This window comes from Thrips palmi, unplaced genomic scaffold (genome assembly GCF_012932325.1).
Source record: "Thrips palmi isolate BJ-2018 unplaced genomic scaffold, TpBJ-2018v1 HiC_scaffold_4, whole genome shotgun sequence".
In the NCBI taxonomy this organism is placed as follows: domain Eukaryota; kingdom Metazoa; phylum Arthropoda; class Insecta; order Thysanoptera; family Thripidae; genus Thrips; species Thrips palmi.
Window position 1 is genome coordinate 1570198 of NW_023144631.1, and position 17734 is coordinate 1587931.

General features: G+C 46.4%; 3 protein-coding genes across 5 annotated transcripts; all 3 read right to left on the reverse strand.

The window, feature by feature from the left end:
• Positions 1-225: 225 nt before the first annotated feature.
• Positions 226-7592, reverse strand: LOC117649167 (protein ROP). Of its 2 annotated transcripts, none has more exons than XM_034391651.1 (11): positions 7565-7592; positions 6807-6947; positions 6576-6731; positions 5475-5578; positions 4995-5143; positions 4679-4894; positions 4491-4592; positions 3948-4407; positions 3679-3866; positions 3436-3593; positions 226-3346 (listed from the first exon to the last, which is right to left on the reverse strand). In XM_034391651.1, the coding sequence occupies exons 1-11, from the start codon at positions 7590-7592 to the stop codon at positions 3285-3287; spliced, it is 1764 nt and encodes a 587-aa protein (XP_034247542.1). In that variant the 3' UTR covers positions 226-3284. The 2 variants fall into 2 exon arrangements, with proteins under 2 accessions (XP_034247542.1, XP_034247543.1); XM_034391652.1 differs by lacking the exon at positions 5475-5578 and adding an exon at positions 5950-6053.
• Positions 7593-7975: 383 nt separating this feature from the next.
• Positions 7976-11036, reverse strand: LOC117649168 (glutaminyl-peptide cyclotransferase-like). 2 transcript variants are annotated; one of them, XM_034391654.1, is made up of 7 exons: positions 10889-11036; positions 10039-10302; positions 9562-9699; positions 9203-9475; positions 8988-9116; positions 8670-8907; positions 7976-8579 (listed from the first exon to the last, which is right to left on the reverse strand). In XM_034391654.1, the coding sequence occupies exons 2-7, from the start codon at positions 10138-10140 to the stop codon at positions 8434-8436; spliced, it is 1026 nt and encodes a 341-aa protein (XP_034247545.1). In that variant the 5' UTR covers positions 10141-10302; positions 10889-11036; the 3' UTR covers positions 7976-8433. The 2 variants fall into 2 exon arrangements, with proteins under 2 accessions (XP_034247545.1, XP_034247544.1); XM_034391653.1 differs by lacking the exon at positions 10889-11036 and having other exon boundaries at positions 10039-10516.
• Positions 11037-15584: 4548 nt separating this feature from the next.
• On the reverse strand, positions 15585-17697 carry LOC117649870 (glutaminyl-peptide cyclotransferase-like). The gene is made up of 7 exons (XM_034393048.1): positions 17415-17697; positions 17274-17299; positions 17055-17198; positions 16696-16968; positions 16495-16623; positions 16187-16400; positions 15585-16088 (listed from the first exon to the last, which is right to left on the reverse strand). Exons 1-7 carry the CDS (start codon positions 17533-17535, stop codon positions 15943-15945), a joined length of 1053 nt encoding a protein of 350 aa, XP_034248939.1. The 5' UTR covers positions 17536-17697; the 3' UTR covers positions 15585-15942.
• Between the last annotated feature and the right edge of the window lie 37 nt (positions 17698-17734).

The following is a 17734-nucleotide window of genomic DNA, read 5'->3' on the forward strand; positions in this document are numbered from 1 at the left end:
TCTCTCAAGGGTTGAAAAATGGCAATACAGCTGCTGATGCTGTAGAGTAAAGCCCTATAACCCTGTCTTGAGTCCTCCAGGGCTAACCCTGTTGGGCTGCTTCACTGCAGAGGAAGGAATTGTGGTAGCCAACTTTTCAACATCTGAAACTACAGTTATTTCTGGTGAAAATGTATTTTAGTGGAGTCAGACACATGCGGTTTCAATGAAGACTGCTAGAAAAAGTAGTGTAGACAGTGGTTTTATTTCTGAATCAAGATCTGCACAGCACAGAGGGAATGAATCCAACTGGTTTAAATACATGACTAGAATATGACGCCAAGTATATCCTCAAGACAATTGGTTAAGTCAACAAAAAGCTGATTGATTTTGCAAATGAAATTGAAATTTACTGGGACTGTGATGTAATTTTGCAAAGATAAGACTGAAAAGGGCCATTGCCTCACCACTAAAGCTTTAAGTAATTAAAATTACAGAAATGAGGTTTTTTTTCCAAAATCAGTCAGCTGATGTCTCAAATTCTAAAAATCTAAGTAGCTCAGTATTAAGTATGAATTGCGTCATGAGGATAATGGATTTACAATTTGAAAATTCCAAACTCATCTTGCATGCAATCACATTCAGACAGCACCATGGTATGCTTCAAACCACGTGCAACTTTCATGAAGAAACAATTTATGATTGAAGTTAGTATCAGAAGCCAAATACAATGCTTATAGGGGAAAAAAATGTAAGAATGCTTACATAAGGTTTCCTTCCATTCCAAAGAGATCATGTGCATCCTTCCTATTCTATTCAATCTATAAATATGGAGAAGTGGTGTCCTGAGACATATCATTCAATTAGGTATACTCATCTCTTTACTTACTTAATGACAAACGCTAGAGTAATATTGCACATGAATGTAACTTTGCAACATTTGAAAGTGACAATGTTTCCATTAGAGACTTTTGTACTGTCCAGAATTTTCTTTCCCTCACCACTGGTAACATACTACAGCATTGTTTTGGGAAAAGCCATCATCAGATATTAGGAAAGGTTACCATCGATGAGGTTTAATACTACACAAGACAACTTTACCAGTGGAGCAAGGTGAAAAGAGTGAATCAATTCAGAGAAGATGCAAAACCTGTTTTCATGGAATTAAGTGGCATGAAATTTTGCCGGCACAGCTCTGAGTCTGAGATAATCTGTTTAACAACTTTCTAGCCAATAATAAGAAAGTACTAGAATGATAAACTTCATATGCAGTAAGAACTTTAAAGTTTGTGAAACAAAATTTTAAGCTGAAGATTTTTAAGATAAAAAAGTGTGATGAGAAGATTAACTAATAAGCTATTGTGACATTAAGATACACTTTCAAGAAACTTTAGCAGTGGTTTCACAAACAAACATAAAGGCTCCATGATAATTTATTTCTTAGTTCTCCTTTACAGGTATCCAAATTAAAATAGCAGGGAAAATACTGAACATAGACTTACATATAAACGGAAAAATACATTGGTGTAAAGTTACTTTAAGAAAATACCCTCCATCTTGAGAGAATACTAGTATTAATACTCCTAACTGTCAAATAGTATGAAATGTTCAAAACACTCTGATCATCTACGAGGCTAAACAGTACATTCTACCGTAAAATTTTTAATGGTTTATCCTGATTACCATAACAATTGAATCATAATATAAGGTTTCATACAAAACCAAGATACTAGTTAAAATTGACTTGACCCAAAACTGGAATGATAAATTAATCAGCAGTAATTAGGTAATGAAAAGCCTATCCAAATTTGCCAGATTTAATTAATGACAATTCTATTAAACTCTTAATAGATACAATGATTTAGCAAAGGCAGCTAACACGTTCGAATGAGCAGATAACCAACAGTACACACCGCCAGATAAGTCGCAACCTGTGTTAGAGAGATTTTCGACTGTACAAGATTTAGTTGTATCATGAGTGAAAATTTGCTATTTGTAATACTCATATCACACTAAATGAATGTAAGTACAAAGAAAATCGATTTTTTAAATTATTTTTTTGATGGTCCACACTTTTGGCAGCACTGTGAATAAGAGTGGTTTAAGACAGCAGGTCTTCTTCTAGCTTATCCCAGGTTGTGAATATCTACATCCGTAACTCCAAGCTCTAAGGCACTTTGCCTGGTTGTGTACTGATCAAAATGCCCTACCAACTCAAGCAAAACATACACAGTAATTTACAACAGAAGTACATTAACAAATTTTAATAAATCTTATATACAACAGTTTAACAAACAAACAAAAATGCTCCTTTACATTAAAAACTAACAAATCCCAAAACAGAGATTGTTTGTATAGAAAGATCTGCTAGCAAATATCTTTTACATAGTCTATGTACAGGAGAACTACAAATATTGAACAAAGCAAAGTAAAAATTTAAAATAAGCAACAAAGCTATGGATTTTTCAGTGCTCTTTAAAAAACATTACTGGAACATCATTTCATGCAAAAGAGTGATATAGAAACAACCTATCTACTATGTTCACCTAAGCAGAGGTTAAAATTAAATGCAAAACAAGCAGCACAAAAGAAATTTGAAGTATTTTCACTAAATAAAAAAATTGAGAAAGGAGTCAACAATTCTGAAGCTAGAAGGCACAGCTATGAATCTATTCGGCAACTGTATGAATAATATTACACAAATTATGGTTAAGACATCACGTTTTCTCACTGCCAGCTCGAGAGCTGATGGAAAGGAAAGAGAGTTGTTTGGATAGATCAAATAGTGAAAAATATTCACAGCAAACTAATATCACTACTCGCATTACATATCACTTTTTGTTGTACAGGGGTCTTATTTAAACACTGCTATCCTCAGAACAGTTAGAATGCCAAATAAAAACTGACATGGATTTGACATAAGAGAGATTGGCAAAGCAAAGACTCCGATCAAAACATATTCCTAGAGGAGCCAGAAAGAAAACCTCAGTTGTAAGAAATTATGGTGCACCATCTGCCTGAAAATGTCCAAATTAAAAAAGAAAACCATGGATATTGGGAATTTGATTGCCAGCTCATTTCTTTTCTTTAATGTTCAGAGGTAGGCACCCCAGTTTAATAAACTTTTTTTTTTTCCTTCAATTAGAAGCAAGGATAGTACGAAAAGCGATGTATCTAATTCAAATTGACATTTACAACTGAAACAACAAGAATGCAATTGGAGACCATCAAGCAACTCCAGAGGCCAATAGCACATGCTAATCTTGCTTATGTGCAGCATATTGAAATAGAGAAACTCCATCAATCTAAGAACTTAGATTGGAAAGGTTGGTAAGGAAATCTTCTGGAGTAAGAATGTGAGACGATCCTGAAACAACAAAAATTATATGTCAGTAAATTGATACTCATATTACAACAAAGGGATGAAACTAAAACTGATAGGAAAAAACCTCTTACCAATAATAACTTCCCAGTTTTTCACCTGGTTGGTAACCTCATAGGCACAACGAATTTCAGAGAAGCTACATCCACCAATGATGAAAACTATCAGGCGAGGCACATTCTTCACCGCTTGCTGACCTTTGTCACGGTGCCACTGCCCATATCGCGCACTGCTGCAATTTGCCAAAGCAACTTCAATGAGAATTCCTGTCAAGGCTATGGGATAAATTTATAAGGCAGGAATGCGAAAAGATTTACCTGGTAGGGGCATGATAGTTGCCAGTAGCTGCTCTGCCTGCCAGGAAAGGGAAATGCTTCAGGTCAAGTTTTTCTTCAATGGAGTCTTCCATGATGTCCTTTACAACAGGAGTCCAGCGGGACATCTGATAGGTCTGTTCTGTTATACGCTCTTTCCGTGGAACATTGTATATCTTCTTTCTTGTGCCCTGAACATAATAAAGAGTATAGTAAGTTTCAAAAATGTCTTTTGTTAAATGGCCAAAAAAGAAAGATAGCTATTGACTTACATCAACCACTGCATTCAGTCCAAGGTTGGCCAGATTCACAATGGCTTGCTTCTCAGAGCTGGAAATTTGTGCATGTTGCACCAATTTAGTGAGGTTCTCTTCAGTGATACCATTTTTTGAAATGACGTAAAGAAGTATCACACGCATCTTGTCATAGTTTGAAATGTTTTGGTCAAGAAGAATGGGCACAATATTGCGCATATGATCCTTAATGCGTTCTCCCTCAGCATCTGTGCCCATAGCCAGATCTTGCTCGACGCGACACAATTTATCAACATTGCCCTGATACATTTTCATGCAGTCTTCAGCAAGGTGCAAATGTGTGGAGTATTTGCTTAGTTCCTTTTGGTACTGGGGCATCTTCTTGATCATTTGTGAGAGGTCACGCATTGACTGTTTGTCTCCAGTTGGCATACGTTGTTTAGAGTCGATGAATTTCTTAAGGTTTTTGGTGACATTCCTGACACAAAAATAGACATAGTTAATACACATGCAAAGTTCCATGATATTTTACAATAGAAAAAATATGTGAGAAATACTTACTGCGACACAATAGCAATATGCTGATGACGCAACTCAACCCACAACTCATCATTTTCATCCAATAGAACTTCTTTCTCAGGTTGTCCTTGCGTAGCTTCATACCTAAAAAAAATGTAGGCAGCAGTTAAGGAAGATCAGAAGATATACTTCAAGCATTAACTCATTTCTTAAGAAAGGCACCCACTTACTTGTAAACATCATTTTCAATAGGCAAGAGATCATATGCCATAGCCTGGAATGTCAGCTCGTGCAGGAGTGGAGATACACAGTCAAATCCTCGATCCAAGATCAGCAATTGTGAACGAGCTTTCTCAGGGCCTTCTCCCATGGTGGGCTCATCAGCTTTGTATGCATCCAATTTCTGTTGGACCATTTGTGCCAGCTCCACATTCTTATCGAAATCACTGTAGGATATCACAGTATATATCACAATTCACACTTTGACTTAGTCACAAAATTTACGAAACCACAAGTTAGCTCAGTAAAATAAAGTGAACTCTTTACCTTCTGTAGCGTACAGATGGATACTCTCCAAGAGTAGCACAGAGTGTCGCAATTTGCTCAGCAATGCGTTCCATGTTGGCACTGCGTGTATTGATGAACTGTGGGTTGTACATACACTGGAATGTCTCAGGTGCATCCAGAGAGAACACCTGGTCCCCAAAACAGAGAAAATATTAATTTGAATCGTGTAGGAAGAAACATGGCAAGGTTTGGAAAGTAAGTAAAAGACAAAAGCCAACAAATATTTTGAATGGAAATGGTAAGGAAGAGTAAAAGAGATTTTTCAAAATTAACTTTTGAACAAGTATACTAAATCTTGTAAATTATGCCCATTTTCCTGTGACAACAAAACACAAGATATGTAAATGTATTTTTGTATTATTTCTTTTTTTTAGAATTCTTGTTGCAGGAAAGAAAGAACCAACAATAAAATTCATGCAATGCACCACTACTAAGCAGACTGGAATATGAGAAACAAACCTGACACTCATATGGGAGAAAAGCAATGTTGATTTCTCTCAGTGTCTTAATCTTTTTAGCAGCACAAGATTTGCACAGTTCATTGAAGAGTTCTTCAGGGCACACTGTGAAGCAGAAGGTTTCCATATACACTTAATAAAGCACCAAAACTTGCATGACAAGGCATTTCACCAGGAACGCAACCACAAGCAATGAGCCTGAGACATTGCAGGAAAAGCACTTCAGCAAGATTTTTGACACATCCATTAAAACCAATTCAGAGAGATGATTAGAATGTTATTAAAAACAAAGGAACTAGAGAAAACAGCAGATTCACTTCACCAAAAGCACAGCTTATAAAACCCGTTTGAGACTGTATCCATTGCAGTTTGTCAAAGAAAAAGGACCATGAGCGCACCCTCCCCCAACACCACACAGCATGGGTTAGCACCACAATCACCACATTCATAAAACCACCTTCCATTATCAACTTTACCTGTTCTTCATTAGCTATGAATGCTATATTAATTTCCTTTAAAGCTCTAATATACTTTGCTACAGGCGCTTCAGCCAATTTTTGAAATAGTTCGTCAGGGCAAGCTGAAACAGATTTAATCTTAAACAATGGGAAAACTAAAAATTGGGGGAGGGGGGGGGGGGTACTGCTGCTGAAACAACAAAACAAAAACAAAGGGCCCTTTGCTGCAAAATCAGGGTCTAAGCTTCAAAATTGGAGAGAAAAATTAGGCAAAGAAACTGATAAACTGCAAACAATGAGTTTGTAACAAGGTAGGGTTGCTGACTGACTCAGAATCTGTACCCAGCATAGTTGTTACAATAAACGCTAGCTGGAGGACACCCTTACTAATATGTAAATCAGATATCACTGTAACCAAATGGTGTGATTATGAAAGCTTTAAGTATGAAAATGATCCACCAACCAGGCCACAGTCAGAATGATTCAGAAACCAACCAGAAATAAATCTATGATCATTGAAAGTGACAGAAACAGCTTCTTTACCTCCTGGTCTAAAGCACTGATCACAGGTGGTATAAGCCAGCAGGTTGATTTTCTATTCAACAGTGGAGTGGATGTGTTTAATTGGATCGTTGCTCACTCACCTTCTGTGAAATAAACATGAGCCGCTTTGTACATGGTTCTGTTGGGGGAGCTGAAGTCTTGCATGAGTGCATGAACAGACCTCTCACACGGCGTGATTAAGTAGACACCTTCCATTGTGGCGAGTGGCTCACGTTTTTTGTGAATGTCTTCAACGACTGAGGAAATAAAATACCAATTAGGTAAACATGCTTCTCAAAGTTGGGACATCATAATCTGTGTCGTATACTTACTTGTGACTCCTTCTGCAGTAATGTCATGCATTTTACAACAAGACGACACCATGCGCATTGCAAGTTGATCGACAACAAGCACACGCCATTCCATCTCCTTGCCCTTTTTTGTTTTAGAGCGAACCACCTCATTCATAATCTCTGAAAGCAGAAAAAAAATTCCGTCAGTTCACAGGACATAAGGTTTTCAAAAATACAGGGAAGAAAAAAGGAAAGGGGAGGCTTTTTTAAATCTGATGTTTAAACTACTAGGGCTGAAAAGAACTGATAATGACTTGATGATGACTCACTATCCCTGTAATTTGGCAATGTTAACTTTAACCAAATAGAAAAATAGTAAAAAAATATTTAGAAAAATATATGGGAATGACAACTGACAATATCAATTCAACAAGCCCAGAGACTAAGAGAATGGACCTAATCAATTGTCAGAACAACATGAAAGGAAGGTTGGGAATTGAGTTTCATCGTTTGACAATTTGGTACCAACAGATGAAATTTTTTAGAAACGTATCGCAAATCGATAAATTCATGTCGAAATAGTTGCATTGGTGTTTGTTATGACACGCCCACAACTTTTAACACTAAATGGTGACACTTGAACCCAACCCTAAGGAGAGGTTGTGCAAGTGTCGTTTCCCGATATTCACCCCGGAATACGCAAAATTTTCATACTAATTCGATATTCCATCGCAAATATAGCACAGAATGTTGATTATAGCGTTGATTTCGGGTCTAGATTAGTCCAAATTACTTACTTTGACCGACGAGTGCCTTGAGCGCCATTTTGCCCACAACTGTCAAAGCCAGACGACGCAGGGACACTGAAAGAGGAAGGGGAAGGGGAAGAGTGGGGGGTGGGGGCGTTATCGACCCGTTCCAACAGTCCCAACGCGACAAGCGCGGCTCGCAGTCCTTGACCACTTTGGACCAAATCTACCTTTGGCATGTTCATCGAAGCAGAAATTAACGTGTAGAGTGATGGAGCACGAAGCTCGCCTCCAAAGGCTGCTTTTTGAGCACGTTCGTGCGCTTTCAAGTAAGTTTCGTATTGTGTTGTTGTCAGGACCGGTGGCCTACCCTTCATGGCGCCACGTTCGAACGCAGTTGCGAGCGTGCAATTTATTTTTATGCATTTTTGAAAGTATCGGAGAAATAATGAAAAACAATAACGAGGATGGGTCACTTTAATAAGATGAAAACATTAATGGTGTTCAGTGCACCCTAAAGTAAAAAAATATCACATCACAAAATAACAATAGTGTTTTAGGAAAACTTACAATTAGCTCACAACCTTTTCATTGAGCTTCATGATGCATAGTAACCAAGAGCAACTAAGCCTAACATTGTTAAAATGTTGAACTCTCAAGACCACTGTCAGCAGCCAAAGGAATCAGCTGGTCTATTTGAGTGATGAGGGGGAAGTCCAAGGGCATCACAAACGAACTAATGAGTACTTCAAGGGGTGCCTCGTTGTCACAAAATTTAAGACAATGACAGTTATACAGTCAAAAAGGAGAAAATAATATGAAAACTTTGGGATAGACATATTCACTGAGTTGGCAATTTTTTACATGGTTCAGAATGAGTAAGTCTTTTCAATAATGTCTTAACAGAAACAAAGAAATCATAAGTTAAGGTAATTGAGAACAAACATTCTCATTATTTTGTTGAGGTCTTCTACCGTTGGTCTATCAATGGCATTCCAGTTGTCGTTCTTCGTATGCCATACATCTGGAAATTTATGAGGGATGATGTGAAGAACAGGCACCCCTGCAGGAAAAGAAATTTAAAGTTATAGAGGCTTGTGTTTCGTAACAATTACTTAAGTAATCCACAAAAATAAACAAAAATCATTTCTACCTCTCTGAAGAAAAGGAGTATGGTCATCTTCAACGGCATGAGAAACTGAATTGTCCTGGAAATACGAGAGGCGCCGTCCCCTGAATCCATTATTGCTACCTACAGCTTTCAAATGCCGAGATGCTGCCAGAAACTTTTCTCCAGATGCCAGGGTACGGTAAGCACCCTCTGTTGCTCTTGAGTAACTGTAGAAATAGGGCCCCGGAGTCCCCAGCAAGTCCAATAAAACAAACAATTTCTGGAAAAGTATAGAGCAACATTATTAGCAGAATCCAGATAAAAATTGATGGGATCAAACATTTTGCAGCAATTGCTTACAATTTTTCCCAGGGTATTTTCCTTTTCCATTTTGGTAGCAAGATAGCGAGATCCATAAATAGAATCATTAGGCCCCCAGCGTACAAAGGCCTCTTCTCCATCAAAGAACCACAATTCAAGACCCACATCCTGTGAAAAGGACAAGTGACTGAAATTAGAGTCATGATGTTGACATTATTACAAAATTTAGTTAACTTACATAAACAAACACTTACCGTTGCCTTTAGAGCTGGAAGTTCATTTTGAAGAGCATGAGCTAAATTTATCAGCATGGCACAGGGGACAGCTGAATCAGTGGCTCCCAAAAATTCAATGTTAGTAAAATATTTTGAGTCATAGTGGCATGACAGAACAAGTACTTGCTTTGCTGAGGGGTTCACTCTGGCAATAATATTTTCAAACAGCAGAGACCCAAAGTTAGGTGTCTTAGAGTAAAATGGAGTTGTTTCCACTTGCCAGCCAAGCCCTCTCATTTGACCAATGATGTACTGAAAGCCAGAAACCAAAACCATAATTAAATATTCTTCAAAAAGTAGCAAAAGTACTGGGGTTACTCATCCCTGACATGACATACCTCTTTCACTTTTTGATGTGACGAAGTACCAACAACTCGGGGAACCAATATATTCCTAAGAACTTCATCAAAGTGGCTTTCACTTCCATTAAGTGCTTTCGCCATGCGAAGATTCTGTCGGTTATTACCACCAAATGACTAAAACAAACAATAAAATATTAAATTTTTTGGTAAAAATAAAAATTTTAATGAAAAGAACTAACTGATTTGATGCGACCGTGCAGGTGGCCCTACTTTAATGTTCCAAAAAATAAATTCTTATGAAGCATCAAGGCAAAGAGGTACTACCCCAAGCAGGTAAAATTTATTTATCTATATTTTGCATAATTGCAGAAACAGGAACACTAAAAGTGACCTCAATCGAACGAGCTTTCGATAAAACTGTGCCGTCAGGCTTATCCACCGGCCCTCCTGCTTGCGGTCTCCATTCATCCGGTTCACTCTGTTTTTCCCCACTCATTGTCAATCACTGCTCACCCGGTCCTGGAACGTGAACTGCGCGCTGCCAAGGCTGAAGCTTGCCGCCAAGGCCCCCGCCACCAGGAGTGCCAGCGCTGCCGTCCTCGTCGTCACCGCCATCGTTTTCCGCGGCCGGGAAAACCGAGAGGGAAATCCAAGAGGGAAATCCGGCGGCGGGAAAGGCACTGCTGCGCGCGCCCAGGCGCCTGCTGCTGGCTGACTGGCTGGCTGGCTGACTGGCTGCTCGCGTGCACCGCGCCGATGCACCGAACCGACCGACACCTGTGGGTACCAAGGCAGACAGTGACGCGTCCGGCCGTCAGCGCAGCGCGACTCTCCTCTCCTCGTCCTGCTGCCCGTCGTGCTTCGCGGCCTGGCTCGGCCTCGCGGTGTGCCCTCGCGGTCACAGAGTCACAGCGGCACGCCAAACACAGCGCAGCAGCGCACGCCACACTGGCAGGCTGGCAGCACAGAGCCGCGGCACGGAGTACTGGCCGCGCTAGCCGCACGCCGCACTGGCTGGGCGGATGAGCTCGCGTCGCCCTCTCTCCTCTCTCTTCTCGCCTCTCCCTCCCGCCCCGCCCCCTGCCCCTCCCTCCCCACACGCGTGAGGTAACACCGGTAACACCCACGGGGCACAGCCAGACAGCCACACGCAGGTTTGGTTTGGCGCGGCCGCGTCCTGGCCCGTCCCGTCGACGCCGAGGGCCGATGGCCGGCGGCCACGCCCTCCCTTCAACTTGCTTTGGCGTCTAAGGCGGCGTCCAGGGAATGTCAAGCGAAGAGGCGCCGCAAGGGGGAAGTCCTTGGCCCTGGGCACGGCAGGCACGGCAGGCACGGCCACCGGGCGCTCGCACACGACACTCACTGATTAGAGTCCTGGCTCTGACGAACCTCTTCGCGGAGCAGAGCGGAGTCCAGCGTCTGGTGGTGGTGGCCGCGGTGCTGGTGCTACTGCGCTATGCCGTCGTCTGCGACCTGGCGCCTGGCTGAGGCAGTCGACGTGGGAGGCAGCGTAGCCCGCCTAGCCCGGGGCTCTCCCTCCACCGCGACGACGGCGACCCGACCCCCACAGCCCACACGACGGCGACGGCGGCGACGGCGGCCCCCCATGGACTCCGGCAGCGTGACGCAGCGGCAAGCTCGAGCAAGCAGCGCAAGAACAAGGGTTGGCAGGGGCGAAAGGCGAACCGCCCCCGACGCCACCCTCTGCCAGACACTGCTACGCTGCTGCGCACTGCTTGACGCCCGGGCGCCGCCAACTGGAATGACTCGCGGACGCGGGCCAGCCAGCTGGCCGACAGCTGCTGGGGCAGGCCCGAGGGCAGGCCTTGTCCGGCCTTGCCTGGCTAGACAGACCGGGCTGACTAGCCCCGCCGCCCCCGGGACCGACCGGGACGCCGAAGGCTTCCGAAGGGGCTAGAGCTCGCTCCGCCGGACCGCGTGACGCCCACGCCCTCGGCCCGCCCTCGAGCAGCCCGTTAGAGAGGCAGCATGACCCCATTCGGGGCCGCACCCCACTACACTACGCCCCTCCGCTGGAGTCTTGAGTGTTGCGTCTCGGCACAAGGGCGACAGCGATTAAGTCGCTCCAAATATAAAGTGTGGTGCGGTCTGAAGAGCGACGAGACAGGCCGCGGGAATTTCTTTCGAAAACTGCGCGCGAAAATGAATAAATTTAAAGCAGGCGCGGTGTCAAACGCCTACAAGTGGGGCAAAGTGTCGCTGCGCCGTAAGCAAACACACTAGTACCGCGGAGACGTATCGCCACGCCGTATGCCCGCCACGCGACGCCAGGCCGGCCCGAACGGCTGACTCACCAGTCCGAACCGAACCGCCATTTCGCCAATTAACGCGCAAGCGAACGTGGCTGGCAGAAACGCCGAAGTTGAGTTTGTTGGGTGCTGAACCGAACTAGTAGGTCGTAAGGGACGGAAGAAATGACCCCGCCTTCAGGAGGTCGACGAGGGTCTAAAAAGTTAGCTTTATCTCGCAAGAAAGGGCAAGGGTCTCATAAGTACAGGACTGGGCTCAAAGCAGCGAGGCGTCGATACGGCTGGGACGGTACAGACGGTGCGGATCAACGGGATGCTATCACGGTAAAAAACGGAACCTGCTTTTCCCAGGACGCCAATGGTGAAGGCGTAGGCGATTTCCAGGGAGTTCCTAGGAAAACCAGGAAACGTTTTTACGAACCCGAGACGGGCTGGGCTAGCCTAGGGCTAGCCTAGGCAGGCTGAACCGCGCGGACCGGGTGCAAAGCCGCGGGGCCCGGCTAAGGTCATATGGAAGATAGGTCTGCGCAACCGAGATGCATGCTGGGAGACCGGGCAAGCCGGCAGGCAGGCTGGCAGGCAGGTAGGCGGTCCTCCGCTGCAGCCGGCGACGGATTCGGGAGGGATTAGCTGCCCGGTCTCCCAGCATGCATCTCGGTTGCGCAGACCTATCTTCCATATGACCTTAGGCCCGGCCGGGCCGTGGCGGGGTGGGTCCGCACGGAGGACGCGGGGGAAGTCCCAATCCAATAGCGAGGCACTGTGCCTCCGGTGCCGGAGCGTGTAATCCGGAGTCTGGGACAATCCAACACGCCAGGAGAAGAGAGTCCACCGGCACCGCCAGCCAGCAGGGCCCCTGTGACGTCACTCTATCCGGCCGCCCCCGGCCGCCCCCGCAGTTCGTGGCGTCGTCCTCTCGGCGCGACGCGGCGGACGTCCTTCTGATATGACGATGACGTCACCGCCAGCGAGGCCTCGGCGAGGCCGTGCGGCGCGCAGCGAGGGGCACGGGGTGGTCGGGGTAGAGAGCCTCGAATTAGGCCCTCTAGTTGGGGGTGGGGCGTCAAGTGACAAGCCGGGCGCATTGCAAGGTGCAAGTGTTGCCGACTCAGCCCATCGGGCCGACAGCGTCGGCCGGTCTAGAAGGGGCTCAGTCTGGGATCAGGGCCTAAAATAGTACATTGTTTCGAGTTTCATTGAGTCTCCGGCGGGGCGCTGCTGAGCGGGGCAAGCCCAGGCAAGCCCAGGCAAGCCTCGCACGAGTTCCAGCTGTACCTGAGGCGACCCCAGGGAGGCTCGCGAGTTTATTTCGGCACAAAGAGGGCGGCTGCTGGCTGAGCCCCTCGGAGGGCGCCGGCCTGTCGCTCCGTACACCGTAAATCCGCCGCCGACATGCAGTGGATCACGGCGACTTGCAAGGCGGGTGCCAGCAGTGCCAGCCCGGCCGGAGCTAGGCGTGAGTACCGCCGCCCACGCTGCTGCCCCCGCCAGCCCTCCGGTCCACGCATAAGTCATCCCCGCCCCCGCCGCGCCGCCGCCCCCTCAAGCACCCAGCTACCCCCAGCGCCCCAGCCCCACGGCCGAGTGCTCCGAGCCCGCCAGTGTGTGCAGCGCCACCCTTGGCCGCGAGGGGGCGCCAGTACGCAGCGCAGCCACCCCCGATTTCCCCCCCCCCCCCCTGCCCCTAAAAGGCGTGCGGCCCGGCAGGCCCGGCCGCCCCCGCAATGGAGACATTGGCTGCCCGCTGCTCCCAGCATGCAGTGCGGGGGTGGGTGGGGGTTGAACGGGGTTGAAGCAGCAGGGCAATCGGCTTGTGTAAACGCCCCGCACCGTGTAGTGTGCCGCAAATCCCATTGCACCCCGGGGCCTGGCCGGCGTGCCTGGGCATGCCCCCACCGCACGGCCGTACCCACGCCCCTCCGGCGAGCCACTCTCGGGGGGCTGCTACCCTGCCTGTGCGCCCTGCCAACCGCCCGGCCAACAACACGCACTGGCGAAGGCCCGCCGACGGGTAGGGCAGGGCAGTGGAGGCGGAAAGGACCTGGAACAGGCTGCTGAAACATTCACGTGGGCTGGGATTGGAACCCGAAGCCACGAGGCCCCCAGGCCGCAGGCGCACCGTTGGACCGTTGCTGGTTGGGTGGTGGACTAGCGTCCGGAGTGGCCGCCGGTTATCTAGCCAACTGTTGTATAGCACATGGCACCCGGTCCGGCACGGCTGCCGACTGATTCCGTTCGTCGCTCTGCCTCTCTCGCACTCACGGACTCTCCCGTGCAGGCGCAAGAGAGAAAGGGCGACGAAACGCTTCACAGAAACAGTCTGCTGGCATCGGACAGCGGCGGAACTGGCCACAGTCGTGAAGCCTAGCCAGCCCGAGGGCCCGAGGCTAGAGCCCCCGGCGGGGTAGGCAACGCCAACGCTCCGCTGCCCGCTAGCGCACGGGTGGCCTACCCTGCCACGCTAAGGGGCTCTGCTCTGTGGAGCCAGTGGAGCGCACTCGATGTGTGGGCGGACGGCGGACGGAACCACATTACGGGCTGCACAAAGGCGCCATGCCCATGCCAGCTCCCGCCCATGGAGCTGGGGTGAGTGGAATGGAGAGCGTGTTGGGCCTCGCCTCGGCAGTGTTGACGCCTCCACTTTCCACCTCACATCAGACCAGTGCGACGAGAAAATGCTAAAATCACGCCGCTCTGGGCAGCCTGGCGCGGTCGCTCGGCATTTCGCGGAGCTAGTGGCCAGGGAAAGCGCACACGCGACCACACGGCATGGCGCGGCACGGCCGTCACGGCACGGCACGGCCAAAGCAACCACAAGTGTCCGCTGCCCTTGGCGCGACCGGCCGATTCGCCGAACCGCGAGCGACCCCGGTCCCCGCCGGTCCCAGTCCCCAGCTGTGCATGCCCAGGACAGGTGTGAGACGCAGCCGGCGGACAACAACACCCTCAGGAGTTGCTTAGGCTGGGCCTCATTCATTGGCGAGCAGACAAACAGGGGCGAGCGTCATCACCGCGTTTCGAACGGGCAAAGCGGCAACGCGCACGCTGCAGCGCGCTGGCCGACGGGATCGGGATTCCCATTTCCCTTCCCGCGGGCTTTCTGGTGGACCGGTGGGCCGCGGGGCGCGAGGGAAGGGCAAGGCGTGCGTGCACGTGCGCCTACGTGCGCCGTGCCGCGTGTGTGGAGGGGCGAGCTCAACTCGCTTGTGTTCGGCTTTTGTGTGGTATTTTGGCCAGTGCGGGGTTGAGATGCAGCAGATTGCGCAGATCGGCCGTGCCGTCGCAGCGCGACACGCGGCGCCACGAAGACGAGCCACTTGTCTCCGCGGCGGCACGCAACTCAGGGTAGCGATCCACATAGGCAGATACAGGGGAAGACAGCCGAGCTGTGAGACGCGGAGCGACACGTCGTCATCCATCGGGAACCAGGAAGGCGAACCGACCAACCGGTTCCAAGCCAATTGTAAAAGGAAAGCAAAACAAGCGGCGCGCATTAGCGCAGTCGGGGGAAACGACCGTGGATGGGAGAAGCAGTCGGGGAGACGACGCGGTGACGCGGACGCGACGTCAGCGAGCGAGAGAGGAGAGGGCGCACCGAACGCCTGGCCGGAGTCCGGGTAGGCAACCCCTCCTGCACCAAGCCGCGACCAAACATGTATTTCTTTCTTCGACACCGATACCGATGCATCGGGGGACGAGAACTTTAGTCGTGGGTGGCAACACGGAGTGCCTTGGAGCACTGCTGATGCGCTCGAAACGAGGTTGTAGGAAATAAGTGGGCAAACAGTGTAACATGTGGTATAGAATTATATTTTTGGAAACAAATTAATACTGTGTGATGTAACAATGTACAATAATAAGAGGAAATGACTGACAGCAGTCAACTAAATAATTTAGGCGGAAATCACAGCATGCAAAGTTATTTTTTCCAGTCTTTCATTGATGCTAATATGATCATAGGAACAAATGATATGATACAATGAATTTAAAATGATAGCACTAGCTAAGTACCGGTACAGTGGATTCATTAAGTACTTTTATAAAACAAAAAGAGTTTTTTTTTGGGGAAAAAAATATGAAATAAAACTTTCATTTAAAAACTGGAACAAGAGATGGTACATTGATTCTCAATCAGCACTCACCTGGATCATAAGTTGAAGTATTTTAGAACAAACAAGCGCAATATTTTGTTCATATCTTCAACGGTATGCATATCTATAGCATCATAATTATCTCGATATGTGTGCCAGACTTCTGGAAATCGTTCGGGTATCCAATGAATAATTGGTACTTCTAGAGGGTACAAACATAAAGACATTGTATTAAGACTTTCTAGAGCTCATTAAATGTAAGGGAATAAAAGGCATAAGAATATGAAAGAAAAATCTTACTGCGATGTAAGAATGGAGTATGATCATCATCTACATAATGTCCAACTTTACGGTTTCTAAAGAACATATTATCTGGGGAATAACTGTCTCTAAGGTGGCCTCCAGTTCTGAGAGCCTTCTCAGAGGCCACAAAATGCTTAAACAGTTCATTCTCATAATAATTGTACATGACAGGCTTTGAAGGACCCAACAAGTCAAGCAGAATCAGGCATTTCTGGAACAAATAAATTGCACTTAGAATTTTAAAAAATTGTAAAAATATTAAGATTGAAAAACATATTAGATGAATGTTCACATTGATGACTAACTATTTTTGAAAGGGAGTTTTCCTCTTCCATTTTCTTGGCCAAGTGTCGTGCACCATAGAGAGAATCATGGGGACCCCAATCCACAAAAGCCTCTTCACCATCAAAAAACCATAACTCCAAGCTCAGTTCCTGTTCATAAAAAAAAAATAAATATCAGTATGATATAGCACCAAAGAGTCAATAATACAAAGGAAAACTTACAGCATCTTTTAGAGGTTGCAATTCTTCCTGAAGACTCTGGGCTAGACTAAGCAACATAGCACAAGGGACAGCTGAATCAGAGGCTCCAAGGAATTCCATATTTGGAAAATACTTTGAGTCATAGTGACATGCTAAAACTATATAATGTTTGGATGAAGGATTCAACTTGGCAATAATATTCTCAAAAATAAGTTCGCCAAAATTTGGAGTGTTGTCGGGGAAGGTATCAGTTGTGACTGACCAACCAAATGACCTTAACTGATTTTTTATGTACTGAAAAGAATAAAACCAGGTCATAAATTCAGATGGATTTGTAGAAAAAAGTGAAGTAAAACTTACTACTTGGAAAAAAAAATTACCTCTTTAACTTTTGTGTGAGATGTAGTTCCAACAACCCTGGGTACGAGAATGTGGCTAAGAGCCTCTGTAAAGTAGTGAGTGTTTGAGGCAGAGACAGCGGTGAGTGTCTTTTGGAGCATATTGTGCCCAGCACTAGGCATACTCTGTTGGGAAAAAAGGATGGCAGCAATTAGGCAATACCCAGACTCAATAATTAGTACGTTTGGTTTCAAACTCACTTGAGACTTCATGGTGGGCCCATAATCTGCAAAAGCGACAAATAAGTAGTAATTAGAGCTAATTCGTCAGAAAAATTCCACACTAAAACGAAAAACTGCCCTCGAAAAGGCAGCACGATATCAGCAATCAAAACCAATTACCTGAATCAATCAGTGATTTGAGGATTACAGTGGCACCTGCCCACAGGAAGAAGACTGTCAATGCAACATAACCAAGGACTGGGAGAAGCCGACCGCGACGAAGGTGGCGATAGGACGACATAACATATTCAATAATATCTTCAGATGTTCTCGTGAAAGACAGTCAAAATAACTCAAAGCCATAAAGCTTGAACTGAATGTTTACCCTTAAAAACAGTCATTTTAATTTTGTTGACAGGTGCATAGAGTAGGACGGACTATAAGACTTTAGGGTATTGCATATCAATGAAATTTCTCATCCTTTGAAACTTCCTCGTGTC